At 39.9% G+C, this 25,541-nt stretch overlaps 1 protein-coding gene and 1 long non-coding RNA gene across 2 annotated transcripts; one reads left to right on the top strand and one right to left on the bottom strand.

The window, feature by feature from the left end:
• LOC120977780 lies at nucleotides 1-20,839 on the top strand. The gene is made up of 3 exons (XR_005773960.1): nucleotides 1-11; nucleotides 10,702-10,707; nucleotides 20,706-20,839. It is a non-coding gene; the product is annotated as an uncharacterized LOC120977780 (long non-coding RNA).
• On the bottom strand, nucleotides 20,768-24,934 carry LOC120977779 (kelch-like protein 9). Its single transcript, XM_040405880.1, has 4 exons — nucleotides 23,808-24,934; nucleotides 21,867-22,119; nucleotides 21,344-21,504; nucleotides 20,768-21,174 (listed from the first exon to the last, which is right to left on the bottom strand). Exons 1-4 carry the CDS (start codon nucleotides 24,843-24,845, stop codon nucleotides 20,794-20,796), a joined length of 1,833 nt encoding a protein of 610 aa, XP_040261814.1. The 5' UTR covers nucleotides 24,846-24,934; the 3' UTR covers nucleotides 20,768-20,793.
• Nucleotides 24,935-25,541: the final 607 nt, after the last annotated feature.

Below are 25,541 nucleotides of genomic sequence, written 5' to 3'. Positions count from 1 at the left end.
CTGATTTTCTCGTTCGGATGCCTGCAGGTCTCCGGTGCAGGTTGTAGCTGAGTGCAGCGCGGACGGCATAGTGCGCACGTGTATTCATCAAGGGCCACATCTGGCGTTACATCCTCAGAGAAAAAACAAGTCTGCGGCTTCTGTCACCGCCATACCATGCTCGTCATAGCTGGGGTATTGCCTTGGTCATAAAGGCACCACGTGACCGCTGTATGCACACCGCCGTTTAACCGACCCGGCAGTTTATTCAGCCTGCAGGGTTTCCCCGGATGCAGCCTAGCCGGATACTGCTGGACCATATTGACTATAATGGGATCTGGCGAGGATATGGCCACTTTCCGGCATAAGTTTCGGCTTTCGGACGGACAAAAAAAAAAACTGTGCGATGATTTTTGTCTGGCCAAAAGCCTGAATTTTGCCGAGACGCAGCCAGATGGGAACATATCTGCAATGTAAGTAAGGAGATTTAATAAAATGTGTTCACCGTGTAAGTCAGGACTGTTCACCGTAGAGGAGATCCTAATATCAGAAGGGAATGAAGTTTCCCTTTAAGCTACTACCAGGAGCAGGGGCTACAGTTGTGTTCAAAATAATAGCAGTCAGACATCACTAACCTGATCAATCACTGTTTTTGGTAGAAATGATATTTCTACATGGCAAATAATTCACTAGCAGGTGTAGTAGAGTAATAGAAACCCAACAGTCATGACATGCATGCTGCTGATTCTCTGTAATTCAATCACTTATTGAAATGTTCAAAATAATAGCAGTGTGGAGTTCAATGGGTGAGGTCATTCATTCTTTGAAAAACAGGTGGCAATTATTGCCCTTATTTAAGGAAGGAAGGCAGCACATGTTGTACCTGCCGGTTACAGCGCATTTCTCTCTGAAATTCTGAGGAAAATGGGTCGTTCCAGACATTGTTCAGAAGAACAGCGCACCTTGATTAAAAAGTTGATCAGAGAGGGGAAAACATATAAAGAAGTGCAGAAAATGATCGGCTGCTCAGCTAAAATAATTGCAAATGCTTTAAAATGGCAACCAAACCCTGAAAGACGTGGAAGAAAGCGAAAAACTACCATTTGAATGAATAAAAGAATAGCCGAAATGGCGAGGACTCGACCAACAATCATCTCCAGGAAGATCAGAGAAGGTGTAAAGTTCCCTGTGAGAGAAGACGCCGATGTGAAGCCGAGCGATCTGCAAGAAGCCCCTGCAAAGAAGACATGTGCCGAAGAGCTTACAATCTGCCAAAGAGCACATTGACGGCCTGAAGAGACGTTCTGCGGACTGATGGAAGTAAGATTGTTCTTTTTGGGTCTAGTGGCCGGAGACGGTTTGTCAGACGACCCCCAGACACTGAATTCAGCCCCAGTACACTGAAGACAGTGAAGCATGGTGGACAAGCATCATGATATGGGGATGTGTCTCATGGGCCTATTTATCGCAGACCAGGGATCACGGATCAGTTTGACTACATCAGAATACTTGAAGAGGTCATGCTGCCTTATACTGAAGAGGAGATGCCCTTGAAATGGGTGTTCCAACAAGACAACGACCCCAAACACCAGTAAACGGGCAACATCTTGGTTCCAGACCAACAAGACTGACGTTATGGAGCGGCCGGCCCGATCCCCGGATCTTTATCCAATAGGTGACATCAAAAATGCAGTTTCTGAGGCAAAACCAAGAAAAAGAGAAGAACTGTGGGATGTCGTCCGATCCTCCAGGGCTGGAATACCTGTTCACAGGGGCAGAAGGTGGTGACTCCGAGCAGCACAGACGTCCAGCAGTTCTCGGAGACAGCGGGTATACAACTGAGTATTAGTGACGGGATTCAGAAGGAAGAAAATCTTCAGACATTTCTCAGTTTATAGAGTGAATGTTTGAGTTTGTAAAGAAGAAGACTGACACTGCTATTTTTTTGAACAGTCTAATATTCTACTATTTTTTTAGAGGAACAACACAAATTTGATATATTTTTCCTCATGTTTTGATTTGGAATAGAATGTGTAGTGTTCCCAATGCATCTGTGTGGATGGAAATAGAAGCTATTAGAAGGATCTGGAGCTTTATTCACTTTTTTAAACACACTGCTATTATTTTGAACACAACTGTACATGTAAAATGTGCAGCGTGCTTACAAACCCCCTACTTCCCGATAGTTTATCGCCTGCCAATGGATGATATTTTATCGTCTCCTTGAAAGGTTGCAGTAAAATGTGTTTATGGACAAGCTCCAGCCATTAACATGATGTAATGTACGGGGGCGCGACGGAACCAGCGGTACAATAACCAGTGATTGATGGTAGGATGGATGCCCAGTGTTATGTACGTCCCCAGTCCGCCATGTATATTGCTGTGCTGTTTATTGGATTTGCAGTAAAACGAGCTTCATCACAACAGCGCATCTCATTAATATAAAATGAGCTCAGAGAAAACAAAGGCAGAAAGAGCGACAACGTAATAAACTGACATCTCAGCAAGAAAAGAGGGATGGCGATAACAACCAGCATAAAAAAATACAGCTCTAGCATTATAATGTATAATGCCGCTCCTGTATATAGGAATAAAACTACTATAATACTGCTCCTATGTACAAGAATATAACTACTATAATACTGCTCCTATGTACAAGAATATAACTACTATAATACTGCTCCTATGTACAAGAATATAACTACTATAATACTGCTCCTATGTACAAGAATATAACTACTATAATACTGACTCCTATGTACAGGAATATAACTACTATAATACTGCCTCCTATGTACAAGAATATAACTACTATAATACTGCCTTCTATGTACAAGAATATAATTACTATAATACTGCCTCCTATGTACAAGAATATAACTACTATAATACTGCTCCTATGTACAAGAATATAACTACTATAATACTGCTCATATGTACAAGAATATAACTACTATAATACTGCTCCTATGTACAAGAATATAACTAATATAATACTGCTCCTATGTACAAGAATATAACTACTATAATACGCCTCCTATGTACAGGAATATAACTACTATAATACTGCTCCTATGTACAAGAATATAACTACTATAATACTGCCCCTATGTACAAGAATATAACTACTATAATACTGCTCCTATGTACAAGAATATAACTACTATAATACTGCTCCTATGTACAAGAATATAACTACTATAATACTGCCCCTATGTACAAGAATATAACTACTATAATACTGCTCCTATGTACAAGAATATAACTACTATAATACTGCTTCTATGTACAAGAATATAACTACTATAATACTGCTCCTATGTACAAGAATATAACTACTATAATACTGCTCCTATGTACAAGAATATAACTACTATAATACTGTTCATATGTACAAGAATATAACTACTATAATACTGCCTCCTATGTACAAGAATATAACTACTATAATACTGCCTTCTATGTACAAGAATATATCTACTATAATACTGCTTCCTATGTACAAGAATATAACTACTATAATACTGCCTCCTATGTACAAGAATATAACTACTATAATACTGCTCCTATGTACAAGAATATAACTACTATAATACTGCTCATATGTACAAGAATATAACTACTATAATACTGCCTCCTATGAACAAGAATATAACTACTATAATACTGCTCCTATGTACAAGAATATAACTACTATAATACTGCCTCCTATGTACAAGAATATAACTACTATAAAACTGCCTCCTATGTACAAGAGTATAACTACTATAATACTGCCTCCTATGTACAAGAATATAACTACTATAATACTGCTCCTATATACAAGAATATAACTACTATAATACTGCCTCCTATGTACAAGATAATAACTACTATAATACTGCCTCCTATGTACAAGAATATAACTACTATAATACTGCCTCCTATGTACAAGAATATAACTACTATAACACTGCTCCTATGTACTAGAATATAACTACTATAATACTGCTCCTATGTACAGGAATATAACTACTATAATACTGCCTCCTATGTACAAGAATATAACTACTATAATACTGACTCCTATGTACAAGAATATAACTACTATAACACTGCTCCTATGTACAAGAATATAACTACTATAATACTGCTCCTATATACAAGAATATAACTACTATAATACTGCTTCCTATGTACAAGAATATAACTACTATAATACTGCCTCCTATGTACAAGAATATAACTACTATAATACTGCCTCCTATGTACAAGAATATAACTACTATAATGCTCCTATGTACAAGAATATAACTACTATAATACTGCCTCCTATGTACAAGAATATAACTACTATAATACTGCCTCCTATGTACAAGAATATAACTACTATAATACTGCCTCCTATGTACAAGAATATAACTACTATAATACTGCTCCTATGTACAAGAATATAACTACTATAATACTGCTCCTATGTACAAGAATATAACTACTATAATACTGCTCCTATGTACAAGAATATAACTACTATAATACTGCTCCTATGTACAAGAATATAACTGCTATAATACTGCTCCTATGTACAAGAATATAACTGCTATAATACTGCTCCTATGTACAAGAATATTACTACTATAATACTGCTCCTATGTACAAGAATATAACTACTATAATACTGCTCCTATATACAAGAATATAACTACTATAATACTGCTACTATGTACAAGAATATAACTACTATAATACTGCTCCTATGTACAAGAATATAACTACTATAATACTGCTCCTATGTACAAGAATATAACTACTATAATACTGCTCCTATGTACAAGAATATAACTACAATAATACTGCCTCCTATGTACAAGAATATAACTACTATAATACTGCTCCTATGTACAAGAATATAACTACTATAATACTGCTCCTATGTACAAGAATATAACTACTATAATACTGCTCCTATGTACAAGAATATAACTACTATAATACTGCTCCTATGTACAAGAATATAACTACTATAATACTGCCCCCTATGTACAAGAATATAACTACTATAATACTGCTCCTATGTACAAGAATATAACTACTATAATACTGCTCCTATGTACAAGAATATAACTACTATAATACTGCCTCCTATGTGCAAGACTATAACTACTATAATACTGCCTCCTATGTACAAGAATATAACTACTATAATACTGCCTCCTATGCACAAGAATATAACTACTATAATACTGCCTCCTATGCACAAGAATATAACTACTATAATACTGCCTCCTATGTACAAGAATCTAACTACTATAATACTGCTCCTATGTACAAGAATATAACTACTATAATACTGCTCCTATGTACAAGAATATAACTACTATAATACTGCTCCTATGTACAAGAATATAACTACTATAATACTGCCTCCTATGTACAAGAATATAACTACTATAATACTGCCTTCTATGTACAAGAATATATCTACTATAATACTGCTTCCTATGTACAAGAATATAACTACTATAATACTGCCTCCTATGTACAAGAATATAACTACTATAATACTGCTCCTATGTACAAGAATATAACTACTATAATACTGCTCATATGTACAAGAATATAACTACTATAATACTGCCTCCTATGAACAAGAATATAACTACTATAATACTGCTCCTATGTACAAGAATATAACTACTATAATACTGCCTCCTATGTACAAGAATATAACTACTATAATACTGCCCCTATGTACAAGAATATAACTACTATAATACTGCTCCTATGTACAAGAATATAACTACTATAATACTGCTCCTATGTACAAGAATATAACTACTATAATACTGCCCCTATGTACAAGAATATAACTACTATAATACTGCTCCTATGTACAAGAATATAACTACTATAATACTGCTTCTATGTACAAGAATATAACTACTATAATACTGCTCCTATGTACAAGAATATAACTACTATAATACTGCTCCTATGTACAAGAATATAACTACTATAATACTGTTCATATGTACAAGAATATAACTACTATAATACTGCCTCCTATGTACAAGAATATAACTACTATAATACTGCCTTCTATGTACAAGAATATATCTACTATAATACTGCTTCCTATGTACAAGAATATAACTACTATAATACTGCCTCCTATGTACAAGAATATAACTACTAGAATACTGCTCCTATGTACAAGAATATAACTACTATAATACTGCTCATATGTACAAGAATATAACTACTATAATACTGCCTCCTATGAACAAGAATATAACTACTATAATACTGCTCCTATGTACAAGAATATAACTACTATAATACTGCCTCCTATGTACAAGAATATAACTACTATAATACTGCCTCCTATGTACAAGAGTATAACTACTATAATACTGCCTCCTATGTACAAGAATATAACTACTATAATACTGCTCCTATATACAAGAATATAACTACTATAATACTGCCTCCTATGTACAAGATAATAACTACTATAATACTGCCTCCTATGTACAAGAATATAACTACTATAATACTGCCTCCTATGTACAAGAATATAACTACTATAACACTGCTCCTATGTACTAGAATATAACTACTATAATACTGCTCCTATGTACAGGAATATAACTACTATAATACTGCCTCCTATGTACAAGAATATAACTACTATAATACTGACTCCTATGTACAAGAATATAACTACTATAACACTGCTCCTATGTACAAGAATATAACTACTATAATACTGCTCCTATATACAAGAATATAACTACTATAATACTGCTTCCTATGTACAAGAATATAACTACTATAATACTGCCTCCTATGTACAAGAATATAACTACTATAATACTGCCTCCTATGTACAAGAATATAACTACTATAATGCTCCTATGTACAAGAATATAACTACTATAATACTGCCTCCTATGTACAAGAATATAACTACTATAATACTGCCTCCTATGTACAAGAATATAACTACTATAATACTGCCTCCTATGTACAAGAATATAACTACTATAATACTGCTCCTATGTACAAGAATATAACTACTATAATACTGCTCCTATGTACAAGAATATAACTACTATAATACTGCTCCTATGTACAAGAATATAACTACTATAATACTGCTCCTATGTACAAGAATATAACTGCTATAATACTGCTCCTATGTACAAGAATATAACTACTATAATACTGCTCCTATGTACAAGAATATTACTACTATAATACTGCTCCTATGTACAAGAATATAACTACTATAATACTGCTCCTATATACAAGAATATAACTACTATAATACTGCTACTATGTACAAGAATATAACTACTATAATACTGCTCCTATGTACAAGAATATAACTACTATAATACTGCTCCTATGTACAAGAATATAACTACTATAATACTGCTCCTATGTACAAGAATATAACTACAATAATACTGCCTCCTATGTACAAGAATATAACTACTATAATACTGCCTCCTATGTACAAGAATATAACTACTATAATACTGCTCCTATGTACAAGAATATAACTACTATAATACTGCTCCTATGTACAAGAATATAACTACTATAATACTGCTCCTATGTACAAGAATATAACTACTATAATACTGCCCCCTATGTACAAGAATATAACTACTATAATACTGCTCCTATGTACAAGAATATAACTACTATAATACTGCTCCTATGTACAAGAATATAACTACTATAATACTGCCTCCTATGTGCAAGACTATAACTACTATAATACTGCCTCCTATGCACAAGAATATAACTACTATAATACTGCCTCCTATGCACAAGAATATAACTACTATAATACTGCCTCCTATGCACAAGAATATAACTACTATAATACTGCCTCCTATGTACAAGAATCTAACTACTATAATACTGCTCCTATGTACAAGAATATAACTACTATAATACTGCTCCTATGTACAAGAATATAACTACTATAATACTGCTCCTATGTACAAGAATATAACTACTATAATACTGCTCCTATGTACAAGAATATAACTACTATAATACTGCCTCCTATGTACAAGAATATAACTACTATAATACTGCTCCTATGTACAAGAATATAACTACTATAATACTGCTCCTATGTACAAGAATATAACTACTATAATACTGCTCCTATGTACAAGAATATAACTACTATAATACTGCCTCCTATGTACAAGAATATAACTACTATAATACTGCTCCTATGTACAAGAATATAACTACTATAATACTGCTCCTATGTAAAAGAATATAACTACTATAATACTGCTCCTATGTACAAGAATATAACTACTATAATACTGCTCCTATGTACAAGAATATAACTACTATAATACTGCTCCTATGTACAAGAATATAACTGCTATAATACTGCTCCTATGTACAAGAATATAACTACTATAATACTGCTCATATGTACAAGAATATTACTACTATAATACTGCTCCTATGTACAAGAATATAACTACTATAATACTGCTCCTATATACAAGAATATAACTACTATAATACTGCTACTATGTACAAGAATATAACTACTATAATACTGCTCCTATGTACAAGAATATAACTACTATAATACTGCTCCTATGTACAAGAATATAACTACTATAATACTGCTCCTATGTACAAGAATATAACTACAATAATACTGCCTCCTATGTACAAGAATATAACTACTATAATACTGCCTCCTATGTACAAGAATATAACTACTATAATACTGCTCCTATGTACAAGAATATAACTACTATAATACTGCTCATATGTACAAGAATATAACTACTATAATACTGCTCCTATGTACAAGAATATAACTACAATAATACTGCCTCCTATGTACAAGAATATAACTACTATAATACTGCCTCCTATGTACAAGAATATAACTACTATAATACTGCTCCTATGTACAAGAATATAACTACTATAATACTGCCTCCTATGTACAAGAATATAACTACTATAATACTGCTCCTATGTACAAGAATATAACTACTATAATACTGCTCCTATGTACAAGAATATAACTACTATAATACTGCCCCCTATGTACAAGAATATAACTACTATAATACTGCTCCTATGTACAAGAATATAACTACTATAATACTGCTCCTATGTACAAGAATATAACTACTATAATACTGCTCCTATGTACAAGAATATAACTACTATAATACTGCTCCTATGTACAAGAATATAACTACTATAATACTGCTCCTATGTACAAGAATATAACTACAATAATACTGCCTCCTATGTACAAGAATATAACTACTATAATACTGCCTCCTATGTACAAGAATATAACTACTATAATACTGCTCCTATGTACAAGAATATAACTACTATAATACTGCTCCTATGTACAAGATTATAACTACTATAATACTGCTCCTGTGTACAAGAATATAACTACTATAATACTGCCTCCTATGTACAAGAATATAACTGCTATAATACTGCTCCTATGTACAAGAATATAACTACTATAATACTGCTCCTATGTACAAGAATATAACTACTATAATACTACCTCCTATGTACAAGAATATAACTACTATAATACTGCCTCCTATGTACAAGAATATAACTACTATAATACTGCCTCCTATGTACAGGAATATAACTACTATAATACTGCCTCCTATGTACAAGAATATAACTACTATAATACTGCTCCTATGTACAAGAATATAACTACTATAATACTGCTCCTATGTACAGGAATATAACTACTATAATACTGCTCCTATGTACAAGAATATAACTACTATAATACTGCTCCTATATACAAGAATATAACTACTATAATACTGCTCCTAGGTACAAGAATATAACTACTATAATACTGCTCCTATGTACAAGAATATAACTACTATAATACTGCCTCCTATGTACAAGAATATAACTACTATAATACTGCTCCTATGTACAAGAATATAACTACTATAATACTGCTCCTATGTACAAGAATATAACTACTATAATACTGCTCCTATGTACAAGAATATAACTACTATAATACTGCCTCCCATGTACAAGAATATAACTACTATAATACTGCTCCTATGTACAAGAATATAACTACTATAATACTGCTCCTATGTACAAGAATATAACTACTATAATACTGCTCCTGTGTACAAGAATATAACTACTATAATACTGCCTCCTATGTACAGGAATATGACTACTATAATACCGCCTGCTGTGTGATAGAACACACTCTCCTGTCCCTAGGATCTGTAGTAATGTGCTGATCAGATAAACACAATTATTCCCGGGGGTGACGAGCTCCGGATGACTGATGTGTTCTTTTCCCCGATACGGGTGAGAACATAGAAGTCAATAAAAGTAATCTTTCTTCCTGTCTCTGCGGCGCCTCCTGTGTTCACCGCTCAATGAGGAAACGGCATAAAACAGATTAGAGGTCGTTTGTGGATCGGAGGATGAGGAACCGTCAGGAAGGATATTAAAGGGATAAATGGAACCAGAATAAGCTTTGATCAGAACGTCTCCTATGGCGGACACCAGCGCTCATCATCATCATCCTCATCAGAGCGTTTCTAGCTCCATCATTCTTTGCCAATTAAAGGGGTTGTCCGAGTTATTTTTTTGTTCTTTCTATGTTCCTAACTGGGCAAATGTAACAGCTTTCCAATTAACTCACTTTATCTCCAGTGGCTGGTTTCTCAGATTTCACTGAGGGTCACATGACCTGTGATGTCAGCTTCTCTCCCTGCTCTGATAAACTTCTGTGCTGGCCACGCCCCCCTTCACTGCCGCCTGCTCTCTCTCCTAGGATTCTTAACCCCTTCAGCTGCACACACTGGGTATCTGCAGCAGTGACAATTCTGGGCACAGGAGCTGAAGGACTAGAGAGAGCATTGCACAAGAAGGTAGGGGGAAGATCCTGTGAGTATTAGCAGTGTCATTATACAGCTGGGACTTGTAGTCCTACACATACAACACGCTGCAGAGTCTCCCAGCAGGCGGACATGTCACTCAGGGCAGTTCTTGTAGCCACTCCCTTAGCAGAGCAGGGGGAGGGGCAGAGATTGTTTTGTAAGGGCCAGAAAAGAACCAGGCAAATGAGGAAATATATATATATATATTTTGCATAAAACTTGCTTAGCTTAGTTATATATTGCTGCCAATCAGATTTCCAGTGCTATATATTTTTTTTTCATAACTCGGACAACCCCTTTAACTCCATACTATTTCTTTATAAGAGTCAGAGCGCCATTTCTGAGACATCTGTTGACATGCAGCCACCACTAGGGGGAGCTCAGAAGATTCCTGTATACAGGATCTAATGTATGAACTGTATGCAGTGAGCTCCTGGGTTCCCCCTAGTGCTGATTGCATGTAACCAGTATCTGTGACATCATAACATTCTATGACATCGGGGAAAACATTCCAGAAGCAGCACATAGGCGGCCATATCATACGGGCGGCCATATCATAGGGGCGGTCATATCATACGGGCGGTCACTGCCCTGAGTCTTCAGCTATGACGTTTTCAGCGGTCAACGCGCTCCTCGCACTTTTCTGTGTCTATACTGAAATGTCTGGATCCAAGGAGCCGGATATGAGAAAATCGGGGAAATCAAATGCATCAATGGAAGTAACCGTTAAAGGGTTAAACGCCAGCTACCACGGCGCGAACGGTACAGAGCAGGCGACCGCGGCCGGGGTGAAGACAGACGATAATGAGATACCCACCACCAACTCCACCAGGAATGGTCAGCGCATTGGACCACGGCACAGAATAGGTCTTCTGCGGTACCTCCTGAGGGCGCTGCGCAGTCATCACTGATCTATAGAGATGAGATACTGCGTATCCGAGCTACAACCGTCATATAACAGAATAAATGTCTTACAATGGTCTGTAACCTAGAGAAGTATTATTGTCCGACCCTGCAGTGGACAACGGAGGATGGGAAATGTAGTGCTGAGGGGTTCTCCGGGAACGTATCACACATGATAAGCTTAGATACACCAGTTCTATAGATACTATAATGTCAGGATTAGATACACAGCTCAGCAGACAATATCACACAGAATAGGATTAGATACACAGCTCAGCAGACAGTATCACACAGGATAGGATTAGATACACAGCTCAGCAGACAGTATCACACAGGATAGGATTAGATACACAGCTCAGCAGACAGTATCACACAGGATAGGATTAGATACACAGCTCAGCAGACAGTATCACACATGATAGGATTAGATACACAGCTCAGCAAACAGTATCGCACAGTATAGGATTAGATACACGGCTCAGCAGACAGTATCACACATGATAGGATTAGATACACAGCTCAGCAAACAGTATCGCACAGTATAGGATTAGATACACGGCTCAGCAGACAGTATCACACATGATAGGATTAGATACACAGCTCAGCAAACAGTATCGCACAGTATAGGATTAGATACACGGCTCAGCAGACAGTATCACACAGGATAGGATTAGATACACAGCTCAGCAGGCAGTATCACACAGGATAGGATTAGATACACAGCTCAGCAGACTGTATCACACAGGATAGGATTAGATACACAGCTCAGCAGACAGTATCACACAGGATAGGATTAGATACACAGCTCAGCAGACAGTATCACACAGGACAGGATTAGATACACAGCTCAGCAGACAGTATCACAGGATAGGATTAGATACACAGCTCAGCAAACAGTATCGCACAGTATAGGATTAGATACACGGCTCAGCAGACAGTATCACACAGGATAGGATTAGATACACAGCTCAGCAGGCAGTATCACACAGGATAGGATTAGATACACAGCTCAGCAGACTGTATCACACAGGATAGGATTAGATACACAGCTCAGCAGACAGTATCACACAGGATAGGATTAGATACACAGCTCAGCAGACAGTATCACACAGGATAGGATTAGATACACAGCTCAGCAGACAGTATCACACATGATAGGATTAGATACACAGCTCAGCAGACAGTATCACACAGGATAGGATTAGATACACAGCTCAGCAGACGGTATCACACAGGAGAGGATTAGATACACAGCTCAGCAGACAGTATCACACAGGATAGGATTAGATACACAGCTCAGCAGACAGTATCACACATGATAGGATCAGATACACAGCTCAGCAGACAGTATCACACAGGATAGGATTAGATACACAGCTCAGCAGACAGTATCACACATGAGAGGCTTGGATACACAGCAGCGCTCTTCTATAGGGTATTTACCGCCGGCGCTCTGTAGATTAGTCACGACTCTTCCTCGAGCTGCGGCTTCAGTTTGTAAATATCTGTTAAAGTGACACCAACCTGACAACTCGTCACGACTCTGACTACATGTGGCGGCTTCTCAGAAACGCGGTGGGGCCCGTCTACTGCTGATCCCTTCCTTACTGGAAGACAAACCTCAGGAATACCGGCAGCGAGGGGTCACTACATCGCCAGACAGATGTGTCACTCACTCTGACAACTCCGCCGGAGCTGTGTCGGCAGCCAAGTGTTGTGCATTTTCATACGTATACAATATTATCTAATGACATTATAACCAAAATAAATGCTCATCTCATTGCCTTTAAGAATAAAATCAGCCTGAACCAAAGTTCTATTATGTGGCTGAGGAAGCCAAGATGAGTTCATCGTGAAAAAAGAAACGAGGATCCAGCACCAGTTTTTAAAGTTTTTTCGTTCCCGGTCTTTATTCACCAAATTTTCGTAATATATACACATGCAGTGGCACTAGTTCCCACTCTTCCCCAATTGATTTACGCGTTTCGAACACTTCTGTTCTTAGTCATAATCAAAAGTGTCTGATCTGCGACGATCTTAAATAGGGTCAACCTTCCTTTTCCCCTCCGTAAAGGGGGGGGGGGGGGGGGGGGAAGAAAAGGGAGGTGAGCTCGATCCTCAGCGCGTCAGACACCTGTTCAAACAAACACACCCGTGACATATAAACTCTGATTTAGTTATACGATACAATTATTCTTACGATTATGTGAAAAAGTAACAATACGCATGTTCTATTTCGAAAAACCAGATATAGACACACCACGTCTCGATTTCTCAATATACTATATTATATCTTGATTGAAAATCGAGGCGTGCTGTACCATTCTTTGATCTTCCATTTGATATACAAAAAAAAACACAACATGCTCGATATTGTCCAATGGTGTCCACTCAGTTGCCTAATATGATATCTACTTTGAAGTCTGAAATTCTCGTGGAAAATCATATATGTCAAATTTTGTTCACCAAAAGCAAAATCGCATAATGTGAACAAGGTATGATGGTTTGGCCCTTTATCTGAAAGTTATGGGGGCACCAATAGTAACTCCGCTACATGACATAATATAGCTCCTGCAATATGGAATTATCTTGAGATATCACATATGTTCGATCCCAACCATCCAAAAAAATGCATGGTGTGAACAGGGCCCAAGTAGTTGAGCCTCAATCTGGTCCTATCGTGCGCGTATCTTGTAGCAATGTCGGCTCGATCCCAGAACACAACCATCTCATCACAACCATCTCATTTTCAGACATTTCTCTTCCTTTGGGTCCATTCACACGTCCGTTATGGTGTTCCGCATCCGTTCCGATTAAAAACGGAACGTTATGCGGATCCATTCATTTTCAATGGAATCCGCAAATAATCGGAGAGCACTCATGGTGCTCTCCGATTCCGTGATTCCGTTCCGTGGGTTCCGTTATTCGGATCCTGGAAAAAATATATACCCTGTCCTACTATTTGTCCGATTTTGCGTTCCGTCATCCCATTCTAGTCAATGGATCCGTCAAAAAATCGGATGACATGTTAAAAGCATCCTCATGTCATCCAGATTTTCGGATCCGCAAAAAACAGGAACGTTTATCTGGAAGGGTAAAAATACTGACGTGTGAATGCACCCTTTGTTGATGTTCAAGTTTTGTCTTCTATCTGTTTGGACACTATTATTCTTATTTGTTACATTTGGTCTTCTCTGATTGTTTATTGTGAGACCCAATAAATCTGATCTTAGTTTATTTTTTGCAGTAGATACAATGTTATTTCCAAGATAAAATCAATAAGCATATGTGAATATTTGCTATATTTATGCAAATGATATTCTAATGCTAAAAGGGCGATTGCATGAGGGATGGATGGATAAAGTGAGACAACGTCTAGTGTCAACCACATTATGCATATATTTGAGTACATCAGTAGTATCTCTGATATATCCTGGAAGTCTCTTGACCAATGGCTGTAACACTGAATCCAACCATTCCCAGATTTTTTCTGTTAGGGATCCAATCCCTGACACTATAGGTCGTAATGGGGGAGGGTTAACGCCCTTATGTGTTTTTGGAAGAGCATGAATGATTGGCGTTACAGGTGAGTCAACATTCAAGAAATCGTATTGTTTTTGGCTGATAAAGCCCCTTTCTTTACCTCTATTCAAGATGAGAACTAATTCTTCCTTGTATTTAGATAGGGGATTGTATTTCAATATTTGGTAAGTGGAGACGTCAGGCAGAACCCCCAACATCTGTTCATAGCAGGTCTTGTCTAACACCACCACTGAGCCCCCTTTGTCCGCCATCTTGAATATAAGATCCTTTTTCTCTTCTAATTCTTTTAATGCTGTTCGTTGTTTTTTATTGAGATTATGTCTTCCTTTTTTATATTCTAGGCTCTGTATCAGTAACAATTCCCTTTCAATTGTCTCCTGGAAAACATCCATACCAGGTGTGCGAAATTTAAGAGGATAGTCATTTTTATTCGCGGTTGAAAAGTCATGTTTACTGACAGGCTCATGAAAATCCGTGTTTTCCAGTTGGAGATCTCCAAGACAGAGCAGGGACTGTTGTTCCCTGAATGATAAATTAGTATAAATATTAGTAGTTGTTATATCTCTGTCTGTATTGGGATCTTCAAATGGCACGGATGAAACTGATAAATTTGTTAACATGCATAATGGTAGAAAAAGGATCAAAATTAGTGGTGGGCACAAAATTCAAACCTAATGACAATACATTTTCTTGATCTCCCGTCAAGGTATGACTGGATAGATTAATAACATCCAAAATCAATGCATCGTTGCAATCTTCATCTACTTGTTTTGTAGGCGGGTTGACATCATATGCGGTCTTTTTGGGTTTTCGGCCGCCTCTTCTGTAACGTTTTTTGGCGGTTCTGATTTATTTTAATTTTAAAATAAGAAGGTTTCATGTGGTTAGCATCTTGAGCTTGCATTTCTTTTCTCCCCCATCGACTCACAGGAATCACTTGAAGCTGCAGATGTCTCCAATTCCGAATTACTAAAGCTGACTCTACGTGGTAAGTCCGATTTAGCAGACTTTTTATTTTTTGTATATTTGTCGCGAACATGCTTATTTTTTAAGAATCGATTTTGGAGTACTATGAGGGTTGTCCTGACCACACATAATCGTAAGAATTATTTTATCGTATAACTAAATCAGAGTTTATATGTCACGGGTGTGTTTGTTTGAACAGGTGTCTGACATGCTGATGATCGAGCTCACCTCCCTTTTCTTCCCAACCCCCCCCCCCCCCTTTATGGAGGGGAAAAGGAAGGTTGACCCAATTTAAGATCTTCACAGATCAGACACTTTTGATTATGACTAAGAACAGAAGTGTTCGAAACGCGTAAATCAATTGGGGAAGAGTGGGAACTAGTGCCACTGCATTTTTATATTTTACGAAAATTTGGTGAATAAAGACCGGGAACGAAAAAACTTTCAAAACTGGTGCTGGATCCTCGTTTCTTTTTTCACGTTGATGTTCATCAGGACTGGCTTGGGTCTGTTCCCAATTTTATGTTCATGTTCCCATAATTGTGAACATGAACGGACATTGTATTTAAAAGTTATTACTAAAGATATGGGATTATCTATGGGGAGTATACCAACTTGCTAAGACATGTCTGTCTGGAGGGAACAAGGTTGCTTCATGGATAAGCCATGACGTGATAAGGGTTCATATCCTTGAGGCACACCTGCTGTATGAGGTTCAATTTATATATTTATAATTATATTATATATATATATCTCTGTATGGTATATTTAGTTTACAACATATGTTAATCAATAATTCATATAATGTATTATCTATGTGTAACAATGTATCGATTTATATATATATATATATATATATATATATATGTTATACCATGTATGTATTTATCATTTAGAAGGTACAGAAACATTGAAGTAAGTTTATGTTAATTGGATTTCTGAGAAGAGTAAATGTTATTTCAAAACAATAGTTATTCCTGGATGTAGATAAGTGAAATGTGCAAATTCCGATGCCAAGCATCAAAGCCGTTATATAAAATTTTCATCAAGTCAACCTATATTTCAAAAAGATAGGAGAAGACAGCCAACTCCAACAAGTCCAGGATATAGGTAATTAAAAGTGTCAGGAAAAGACCTTCCTCAATGATTTATATTAAGAAGGTCAACGAGGTCATGTGAACGTATTATTAGATATTTAATTTTAATGCTTAAAAGTTGTGATTTTCATCTGCAGTACCGCAGTGCCACCTGGAGGCAGATGGACAATATAATAATATTTTATTATTTGTTCTATACCATATTAGGAATTAATAGGACATCATGGTGTTATTAGCATGCGAATACACCCACCTTACCTGATTGGGAATCCCTAATCTAAAGGGGATGATTCTTAGATAAGGGGGGGGGGGAATAATTACTCGTGTGCGGAGCAGCAAGGGAGATCCAAAAATCCATAGAGATCCATATTAAGCCATAGATCCATCTATCCATTCATTCAATCAAAAGAAAACTTTACCAGAAGAAACTTGGATTTTTTTTGGGGATTACTAGGAAAGTTCTTCAGAACTGGTCCCATCTGAACTCTGTCTACCTTTGATCCGGTAACGTATATTGTGTTTACTACTCGTGATATTAATAAGATATTTCTCTCGGTATATAGCCAAGAGTCCCCATACTGTGGGAATATAAAGTGTTAGGCGCCTCTATAATGCTGATTAATCTCTTAGCAAAGATGCATATTGTTAATGGAAGATCTGACATTATTTGAAAAGAGGACAAAAACCCTTGGAAAGTTATTTTCCTTACTCTGATTGCCGAGCTGAATATTTTATCATATATTTTTGATTGGTTATAGGAAAACAGAGTCAAGGGATAACAGTTATTTTCCTGTATAATCCGTGTTTTATTGTTCTAGCCTGTTTGATAAACAGAAGATCCTAAGTTTCTCTTGGTAGATGAGTCTGTTTGCTAAAAAGTATGACACTGGTTGTCATTAATCACTAAATCACACTGTGCTGATCAGATAGAGGTGCGTTAGCACCACCGTGTGGTACATTTTGGGTATTATTTTGTAACTTCATCATTTGTTTTGCAATTGTATTGATTTTTATATTCTTTGTTTTATAATAAACGATTATATATTTTTGCATATACAATTGTCCCTTTGTTTCACTGCTTGCACAAATCAAATTAAGATACCCGATAAAGAACTTAGAGGCGTGTTTATGTCCGCCTGAAGGATAATATAATTTTTATGTTTTTTTTTATCCTCTCTTTTATATGAAGATTCTTTTTATATAGAAGATATAGGACAGTTGTCAGACCTTCTTTCTTCAGAATCCTCTCTTGAAGTTTAGAAACTTGCAGTAATTAGGCACATACGCCTTAGGCCTCATGCACACGACCGTTATGTGTTTTGCGGTCCGCAAATTGCGGATCTGAAAAACACGGATGGCGTCCGTGTGCGTTCCGCAATTTGCGGAACGGCACTGATAGCCATTGATATAACTGCCTATTCTTGTCCGCAAAACGGACAAGAATAGGACAGGTTTTATTTTTTTTGCGGACCACGGAACGGAGCAACGGATGCGGACAGCACTCGGAGTGCTGTCCGCATCTTTTGCGGCCCCATTGAAGTTATTGGGTCCGCATCCAAACAGCAAAAACTGCGGCTCGGATGCGGACCAAAACAACGGTCGTGTACATGAGGCCTTACAGGAGTCTGGGAAAGCTGGGTGTCAGCGCTGTGGGAGTGGTTAGGGCAGCCATATTGATTGTCACTCAGCTTTTCTGTGGCCCTGCGTGACAAATCTGTCCACTAATGCAATGAGGCAAGAGACTGGGAAATGTGTGCACCAGAACCGGACAGAACTGGACAACTTACCCATTCCGGGCTCCGGAAAAGCTGGGTGAATACCAGAATAGGACAGAAATTTTACAACTTTACTATTCAGGGCTCCGGGAAAGTTGGGTAACAACAACACAATGGCCTCCCTCAACCAGCCTTCCTATAGTCCTGCCTGGCCTAGTGCAGGCACTCACCTTGGGTCAGGAGCTCACAGTTACCCCATTTCTGGGTTTACACAGCTTTACACCCCCACATTAAAGTCAGGCTCACTCTGCTGCATAGGCCCACTGCTGACGAGCTGCCCTGCCCATAGCAACCAATCAGAATCCAGCTCTCATTGTAGCAGAGCAGGTTACTATATGAAAGCTGCAATCTGATTGGTTGCTATGGGCAACCAAATCCAGGAAGCCCAAGGCCTGGTGTGTGAGAGGAAATTGAATATTCAAACTTTATTTCAGGTCTGATTAATGTGTTAGGGCCCGATGTAAAATCTATAACAGCGCTTTATGTGGCCCACAGGCCGCCTCAGATACCAGGGGCCCTATGTGACTGCTACCTCTGCACACCTGTGAATGATACCAGACCATGTCTGTAGCTAGAATGTTATACCGCCACCTCGTGTTTATAGCTGATATGGCAGTCAAAAAAATGACATTCTATACAATTACCAGTGGCCGCCTATGAAATCCTTTGTGGATCACGAAATTGTAGGTAAATGATTGATAAATGGTCATCAGGTTTATTATACAGGAGGATATAGGCTATAAAAACACTTAAAAAATGCAAAGACACAGGAAATGCATTCCACCCTCTTCAAACTTCATCTTAAAGGGGGCGCTCCAATACCAGAAGCACTCTCCACCCTCTGTTAAGGGTGGGTTCACATCTGCATTCTGGATTCCATTATGGCTTTCCGTTATAACAGAAAATAACGGAATCCATAAGACAGAAGCCTTTAAGAGGCATTCCGTTTGGATCCGTCTTCATAGAAGTCTATGGGAATCATAACGGATCCGTCTGGTTCCCGTTATGCAAGATGGAAAACAAAGTCCTGTCGACAGGACTTTTTTTCTCCGTTCTGCATAACGGAAACGGGACGGATCCGTTAGGATTCCCATAGACTTCTATTAAGACGGAATGCCTTTTAAGGGCTTCCGTTTTGCATTCCATCATAATACAAGTCTATGGGCAGCATAACGGATCCATCCTTCCGTCTTATGGATTCCGTCATTTTCCGTTATAAATATGTTATAACGGAAAGCCATAACGGAATCCAGAACGCAGATGTGAACCCACCCTAACTTTGTCATAAAGGGGCACTCTAATGATTAACTTCAATCAGGTTAGTCGTGAAAGTGTAATTGATGGCACTAACGGGGACCGGATTCGTTTAATCCTCTCGGGATCCATCACTGATCCGAGTCGTGTCCTTAGTACATGATGTAATGTGGGGGGCCCGGATCAAGACCCCCCCACACCTTTGTAAGATAAGAAAGCCGCAGCCTAGAGAGCCGCAGCCCTGTAGCCGATGAGAACAGGGTTTCACGCCACATCCCACCTACCGCTGGGGGCCCTAAAATAGGACAATGGACTCGCCCTCGCTGGTTACAATTCCCTCTCGTGTTTTCCGGTGATGAACAGGTTCAGAGTCGATCGCTTCTTGTTCGGGACGGCCGAGCTTTCCTCTTCCTTCTCCCGATTCTCTATCATCCCGTGAGGCAGTTTAATGGCGCATGAAGCGTGGTCCACCAGCGGTCGCGGCAAGGAGCCCGCCTTCTTCCAGGCTTTGGCCTTGGGGTCATACACGAAGACGCCATCTTCTTTATTCATACGCCTTAAGGAGCCCCCTCCGGTGATGAAAAGCTTGGAATTGTGGGTGGTTATACTGAACTGGCAGCAGTCGAAGGGCGAGAGCTTGAGGGCGCTCCACTGGTCGCTGGCTGGACAGTAATACTCCGTCTCATTCACATGGATCCATTCCTTCGCCTAAAAAAAGAGAAATCGAAGACAGTTGCAGTACCTTTTATTGTAGCATGGAGGCGATGTGGAACCCAGGTAAACAAAAAAAAAAAAAAGAAGTTTATTTCGCCATCCATTGTGCACCTGATTATTGGAATAATATTCTTTTTTTGCAACTTCACGTTCTGCTACTCACCGCGTTCAAAGTGCGCCCGCCTACGCAGAATATTTTGTCTCCGACAGCGGCCATTCCGTGATCACAGCGGGAAGACATCATGGCGCGATTTACCACCCAGCGCTTCAATCTTGGCAAATAGCTGTACACGTCATTAAGGGTCTTACTCGTGGAATACCCCCCTGCGGGCAAATAAATAGCAAGTCAAAGAGGAGCACCAGCAGCACAGAGTATTTCAGGAATAGAGTGTACTGACCCGTCCGTTCGTGTTAGTCAGGACAGGCCTGCACGTGACAAGTGGAAAGTCACATACTGGTGAAAGCAGCACAGAGTATTTCATATGTCTCAGCGGAGATTGGGGGGGGCCTATCCACAGAGCTATACGTGACAAGCAAGCGGCATATTAGACTGACCGCAGCACAGAGCATTTCAGAAGGGGGGGGTGTTGACCTACTGGGGGACAGTGACCTGTCTGTTCATGTGAGGAGGGGAATGAATGGAGACAGGTGGGAAGCAAAGTTTTGAGTATTTTAGGAGAATTTACCGGAAATGTACACAATGCCCTTATGGGTCGTTCCGGCGTGATCTGCCACCGGGACAGGAAAGGGGGCGCTATACTCCCACTTGTTTTCAGCAGGGTGATACTCCTCCACACTCTGGGAGAGGTGACCCAACAGGGACCCTCCGCCGACCGCGATTATACGTTCACCAATCACTTCCGTGTGGAAACGCGTTCTTCTCTCTAACATGCTGGCAACTTGTAGCCATGAGCCGGAGCGCGGGTCAAACCGGAATACCTGCAGGGAGGGCGACACGAGCCAGAAGGTTATGTACAAACAGGGCTAGTAGACGTATGCCCGGGAGAGGGGTGATCCCCGACTCAACAAGAAATTATAGTGCCAACTATGGAAGGTTGTCACAGCCACGCCCCTTCATGGCGTGGAGGTTAGCCGCAGGTACGATCACGAACATCTACTATATCTGCAGCGACATGAAGCGCCTGCAGATGGCGACACAGATCATAAAATAATCCGGCTAGCATCAGCGATATTTCACTGGTTAAGGGCTCGTTCACACGACCGTGCCGTTTTTTGTGGTCTGCAAATTGCGGATGCACATAAAAAGGGAGGCCGCCCGTGTGCCTTCCGCAATTTGCGGAACGGAACAGGAGGCCCATTAAAGAAATCCCTATTCTTGTCCTCAAAACGGACAAGAATAGGACAGGACTCATAACTTTTGCGGGGCCACGAACAGAGCAACGGATGTGGATGCGGACATCTTTTGCGGACCCATTGAAATGAATGATGCGGAACGCAGAAAACGGGCCATATACGGAACACAAAATACGTTCATGTGAACGAGCCGTAAGGCTACATGCACACGAACATTGTAGGTTTCCGTGTCCGTTCCATTTTTTTTGTGGATAGGATGCGGACCCATTCATTTCAATGGGTCCACATCAGTATGTCCGCTCCGTTGCCCCACAAAAAAAATAATAATAATAGAACATGTCCTATTCTTGTCCGTTTTAGGCAATGGATCCGCAAAAAAATAAAAAAACCGATGGCATACAGATGTCATCCGTTTTTTTGCGGATCCGCAATTTGCGGACCGCAAAACACATACGGTCGTGTGCATGTAGCCCAATAATGGGGGGCACTGGTTAAGGCTACATGCATACGACAATTGGGCAGACTAGATGGGCCAAATGGTTCTTATCTGCCGACACATTCTATGTTTCTATGTTTGCGTACGTATGTGTTTTCCGTACGCAATCCGTTGTTTTTTTTTGCAGATACACTGTAACAATGCCTAAAACTGACAAGAATAGGACATGTTCTATTTTTTTTGTGGGGCTACGGAACGGACATACTGATAAGGACAGCACATGGTTGTTGAAATGAATGGGTCCGCATCCTATCCGCAAAAAAAACAAAACGGAACGGACACGGAAGCAAACAACATTCATGTGCATGTAGCCTCAGGGGGGACCCTGGTGGCATATGTACGAGAACATTGCGTGTAAGGAAGTCCCATGGGAAAAATATGCAAACGGGTTCATACTAGGGGCTGGCGTCCTCTACATATAATCATTTTAACGTGAAAAGTTCTGCAACTTTCTGATACTTTGTGTTCCAGTTCCTCGCCATTTGCAAGATCTCTGCTTGCTGACATGTTTCAGTGCAGACCGTCCTCTAGGAACCATACACATCAACAGCTGCACAATGTTACAATGTATCAGTCTTCAATCTAGTCTGGATACAATTGTAAGAAATGCACGGTGTTTCCCTTCACACACACAGCAAGCAGAGATCTTGAAAATGGTGAACTGGAACACAAATTATATCAAACTTTTCCTTATAGCAATGATCAGGTTGGTGGACCCCTTTAACCTTGCAAACGACAGGTAGTCAGTGGACAGATTCTAGCGTAGTGTGCCCAATGCCTGTATTCCTCCATAAAGCCTAGTAAATAATGTCAATACCTCATTCGATGGATGTTTTCCCGACGGGTCGAACCTGGTTTGCCCTCCGAGGACGTACAGGAAGTCATTGATGACCACCACGCAGTGATTATAGACCGGGGAGCACATCTCTCCAAGCTCAGACCACGTGCTGCCGTCGTCATTTTGCACCCAAATACTGCCCAGGACCTGGTTGTCATTCGTCCTTCCACCCAAAACCAGGAGCTTGTCAGAACTGGACCTTATGGTGGCGCCATCACAGTGCAGCGTGGGCTGAGCGTAAACCTGCGAGTGGTACTTCAGGGCCTCCTGCAGGTATCGAAAGCAGCTGGAGTCGGTTTTCATGACGGGCGTCTCCTTCACGCATCTCTGAAGGTCTTCTAGAGGAATTAGCGAGAAGCGGATCCTCTTGAGAACATCTGCAGCTTCCCTCAGCCTGGCGGTGTCGTGCTGCAACCAGGACAACGCGACTCGGAACAGATCCAGCTCGCTGCAGCCCGGAACGTCTTCCCTCTCCAGGACTTCGCACAGCGTCCCTTTGTCTACAAGATTCAGGTCTCCGAAATGGCCAGGGACTTGTTGATAGTGGTGGCCAACATAGCCTCCAGCCTTCTCCTTCAGCTCCTCCGGCCCGTGCCTCTTGGTCATCTTCAGCACATCCAAACAAGTTTCTTGGTTCAGCCCGTCTTCTAAAAAACGGAAGCAGAGCTTGACCGCCTCCCGGACAAGCAGGACCTCTGCCGCCCGCAAGGTGTCTTCAACGCTGTCCCAAGACAGGTGGAGTTTGTTGGAGTAGATGAAGTCCAGGACGTTCTGAAGGCCCTTGGCACTGACATCCTTCAGCCTTACGGAGTTGCCGACTTTAGGATCAGTAAACAGCAGCTTACAGTAAGAGCTGGCCGAGGCTAATAGAAGCTTGTGGGCCGGGAAGAGCACCCCTTCGGCCTCCAGCGTCACATCGCACAGGTCCTGCTGGGTACGGAATTGCCGTATCCTCTCCAGCAGTTTCTCGGGGTAGTTGTCTGAGGTGAAGGTGCTGTTGACGGATCCGTTATGCATACTGGCTATAAGGTATCTGTCCGGCACATAGCAGGTAGCTGCTGCCACCAGGTTCCTCGGCAGAAAGATTTCACATTGTGTGCTTAGCGACGTCAGCTACAACACGCCCGCCTGGCAATGACCCATATCTGTCCCCCCCCACAACAATAGCACCAGTGACCCCTGGGGCTCCCTGCATCACACCCGATTGGCTGAGGCGGAGCAGGTAGAACTAGAGCAAGCCCGGGCTTGTGCACCATAGAAACAAGTCTAAAGGAATGTAAAAGGTCGACAGTAACAATACAGGTGTAATATAGCTAATGCAGCACGTACCTACCTTCCCAGGAAACACCGTCCCCATAGACTGCAGCATTACCAGAACCGAACAACCCACTGCTAGTTGGTTCTGCTCATCCTGAGCCTCCTGATTCACGAACAGTATGCCAGACTGACACAGATTTCAACGTGCATTTATGTGGCCTCTCATGGGGGATGGAGGTTAAAAAAAAAAAAAGAAAAAAGGACGAGATAAGAAAGCTGGGCAGCATCTTTGTTGGCAGCTATAATTACCCAGCTTTCCCAAAAACCGATACAAAGCAGCGGCTGAACACACGTCAATGGCCAATGAAGTCATCTTTTCTGATACAGAGCTCCAAATCCTCTGCGTAGACACAGAATGACAAGATAACATTCTGCTACCTGCAGCCACCACTAGAG

The sequence above is a fragment of the Bufo bufo genome, chromosome 8 (assembly GCF_905171765.1).
Source record: "Bufo bufo chromosome 8, aBufBuf1.1, whole genome shotgun sequence".
NCBI lineage: Eukaryota > Metazoa > Chordata > Amphibia > Anura > Bufonidae > Bufo > Bufo bufo.
This window is presented reverse-complemented; position numbering and strand designations above follow the sequence as displayed.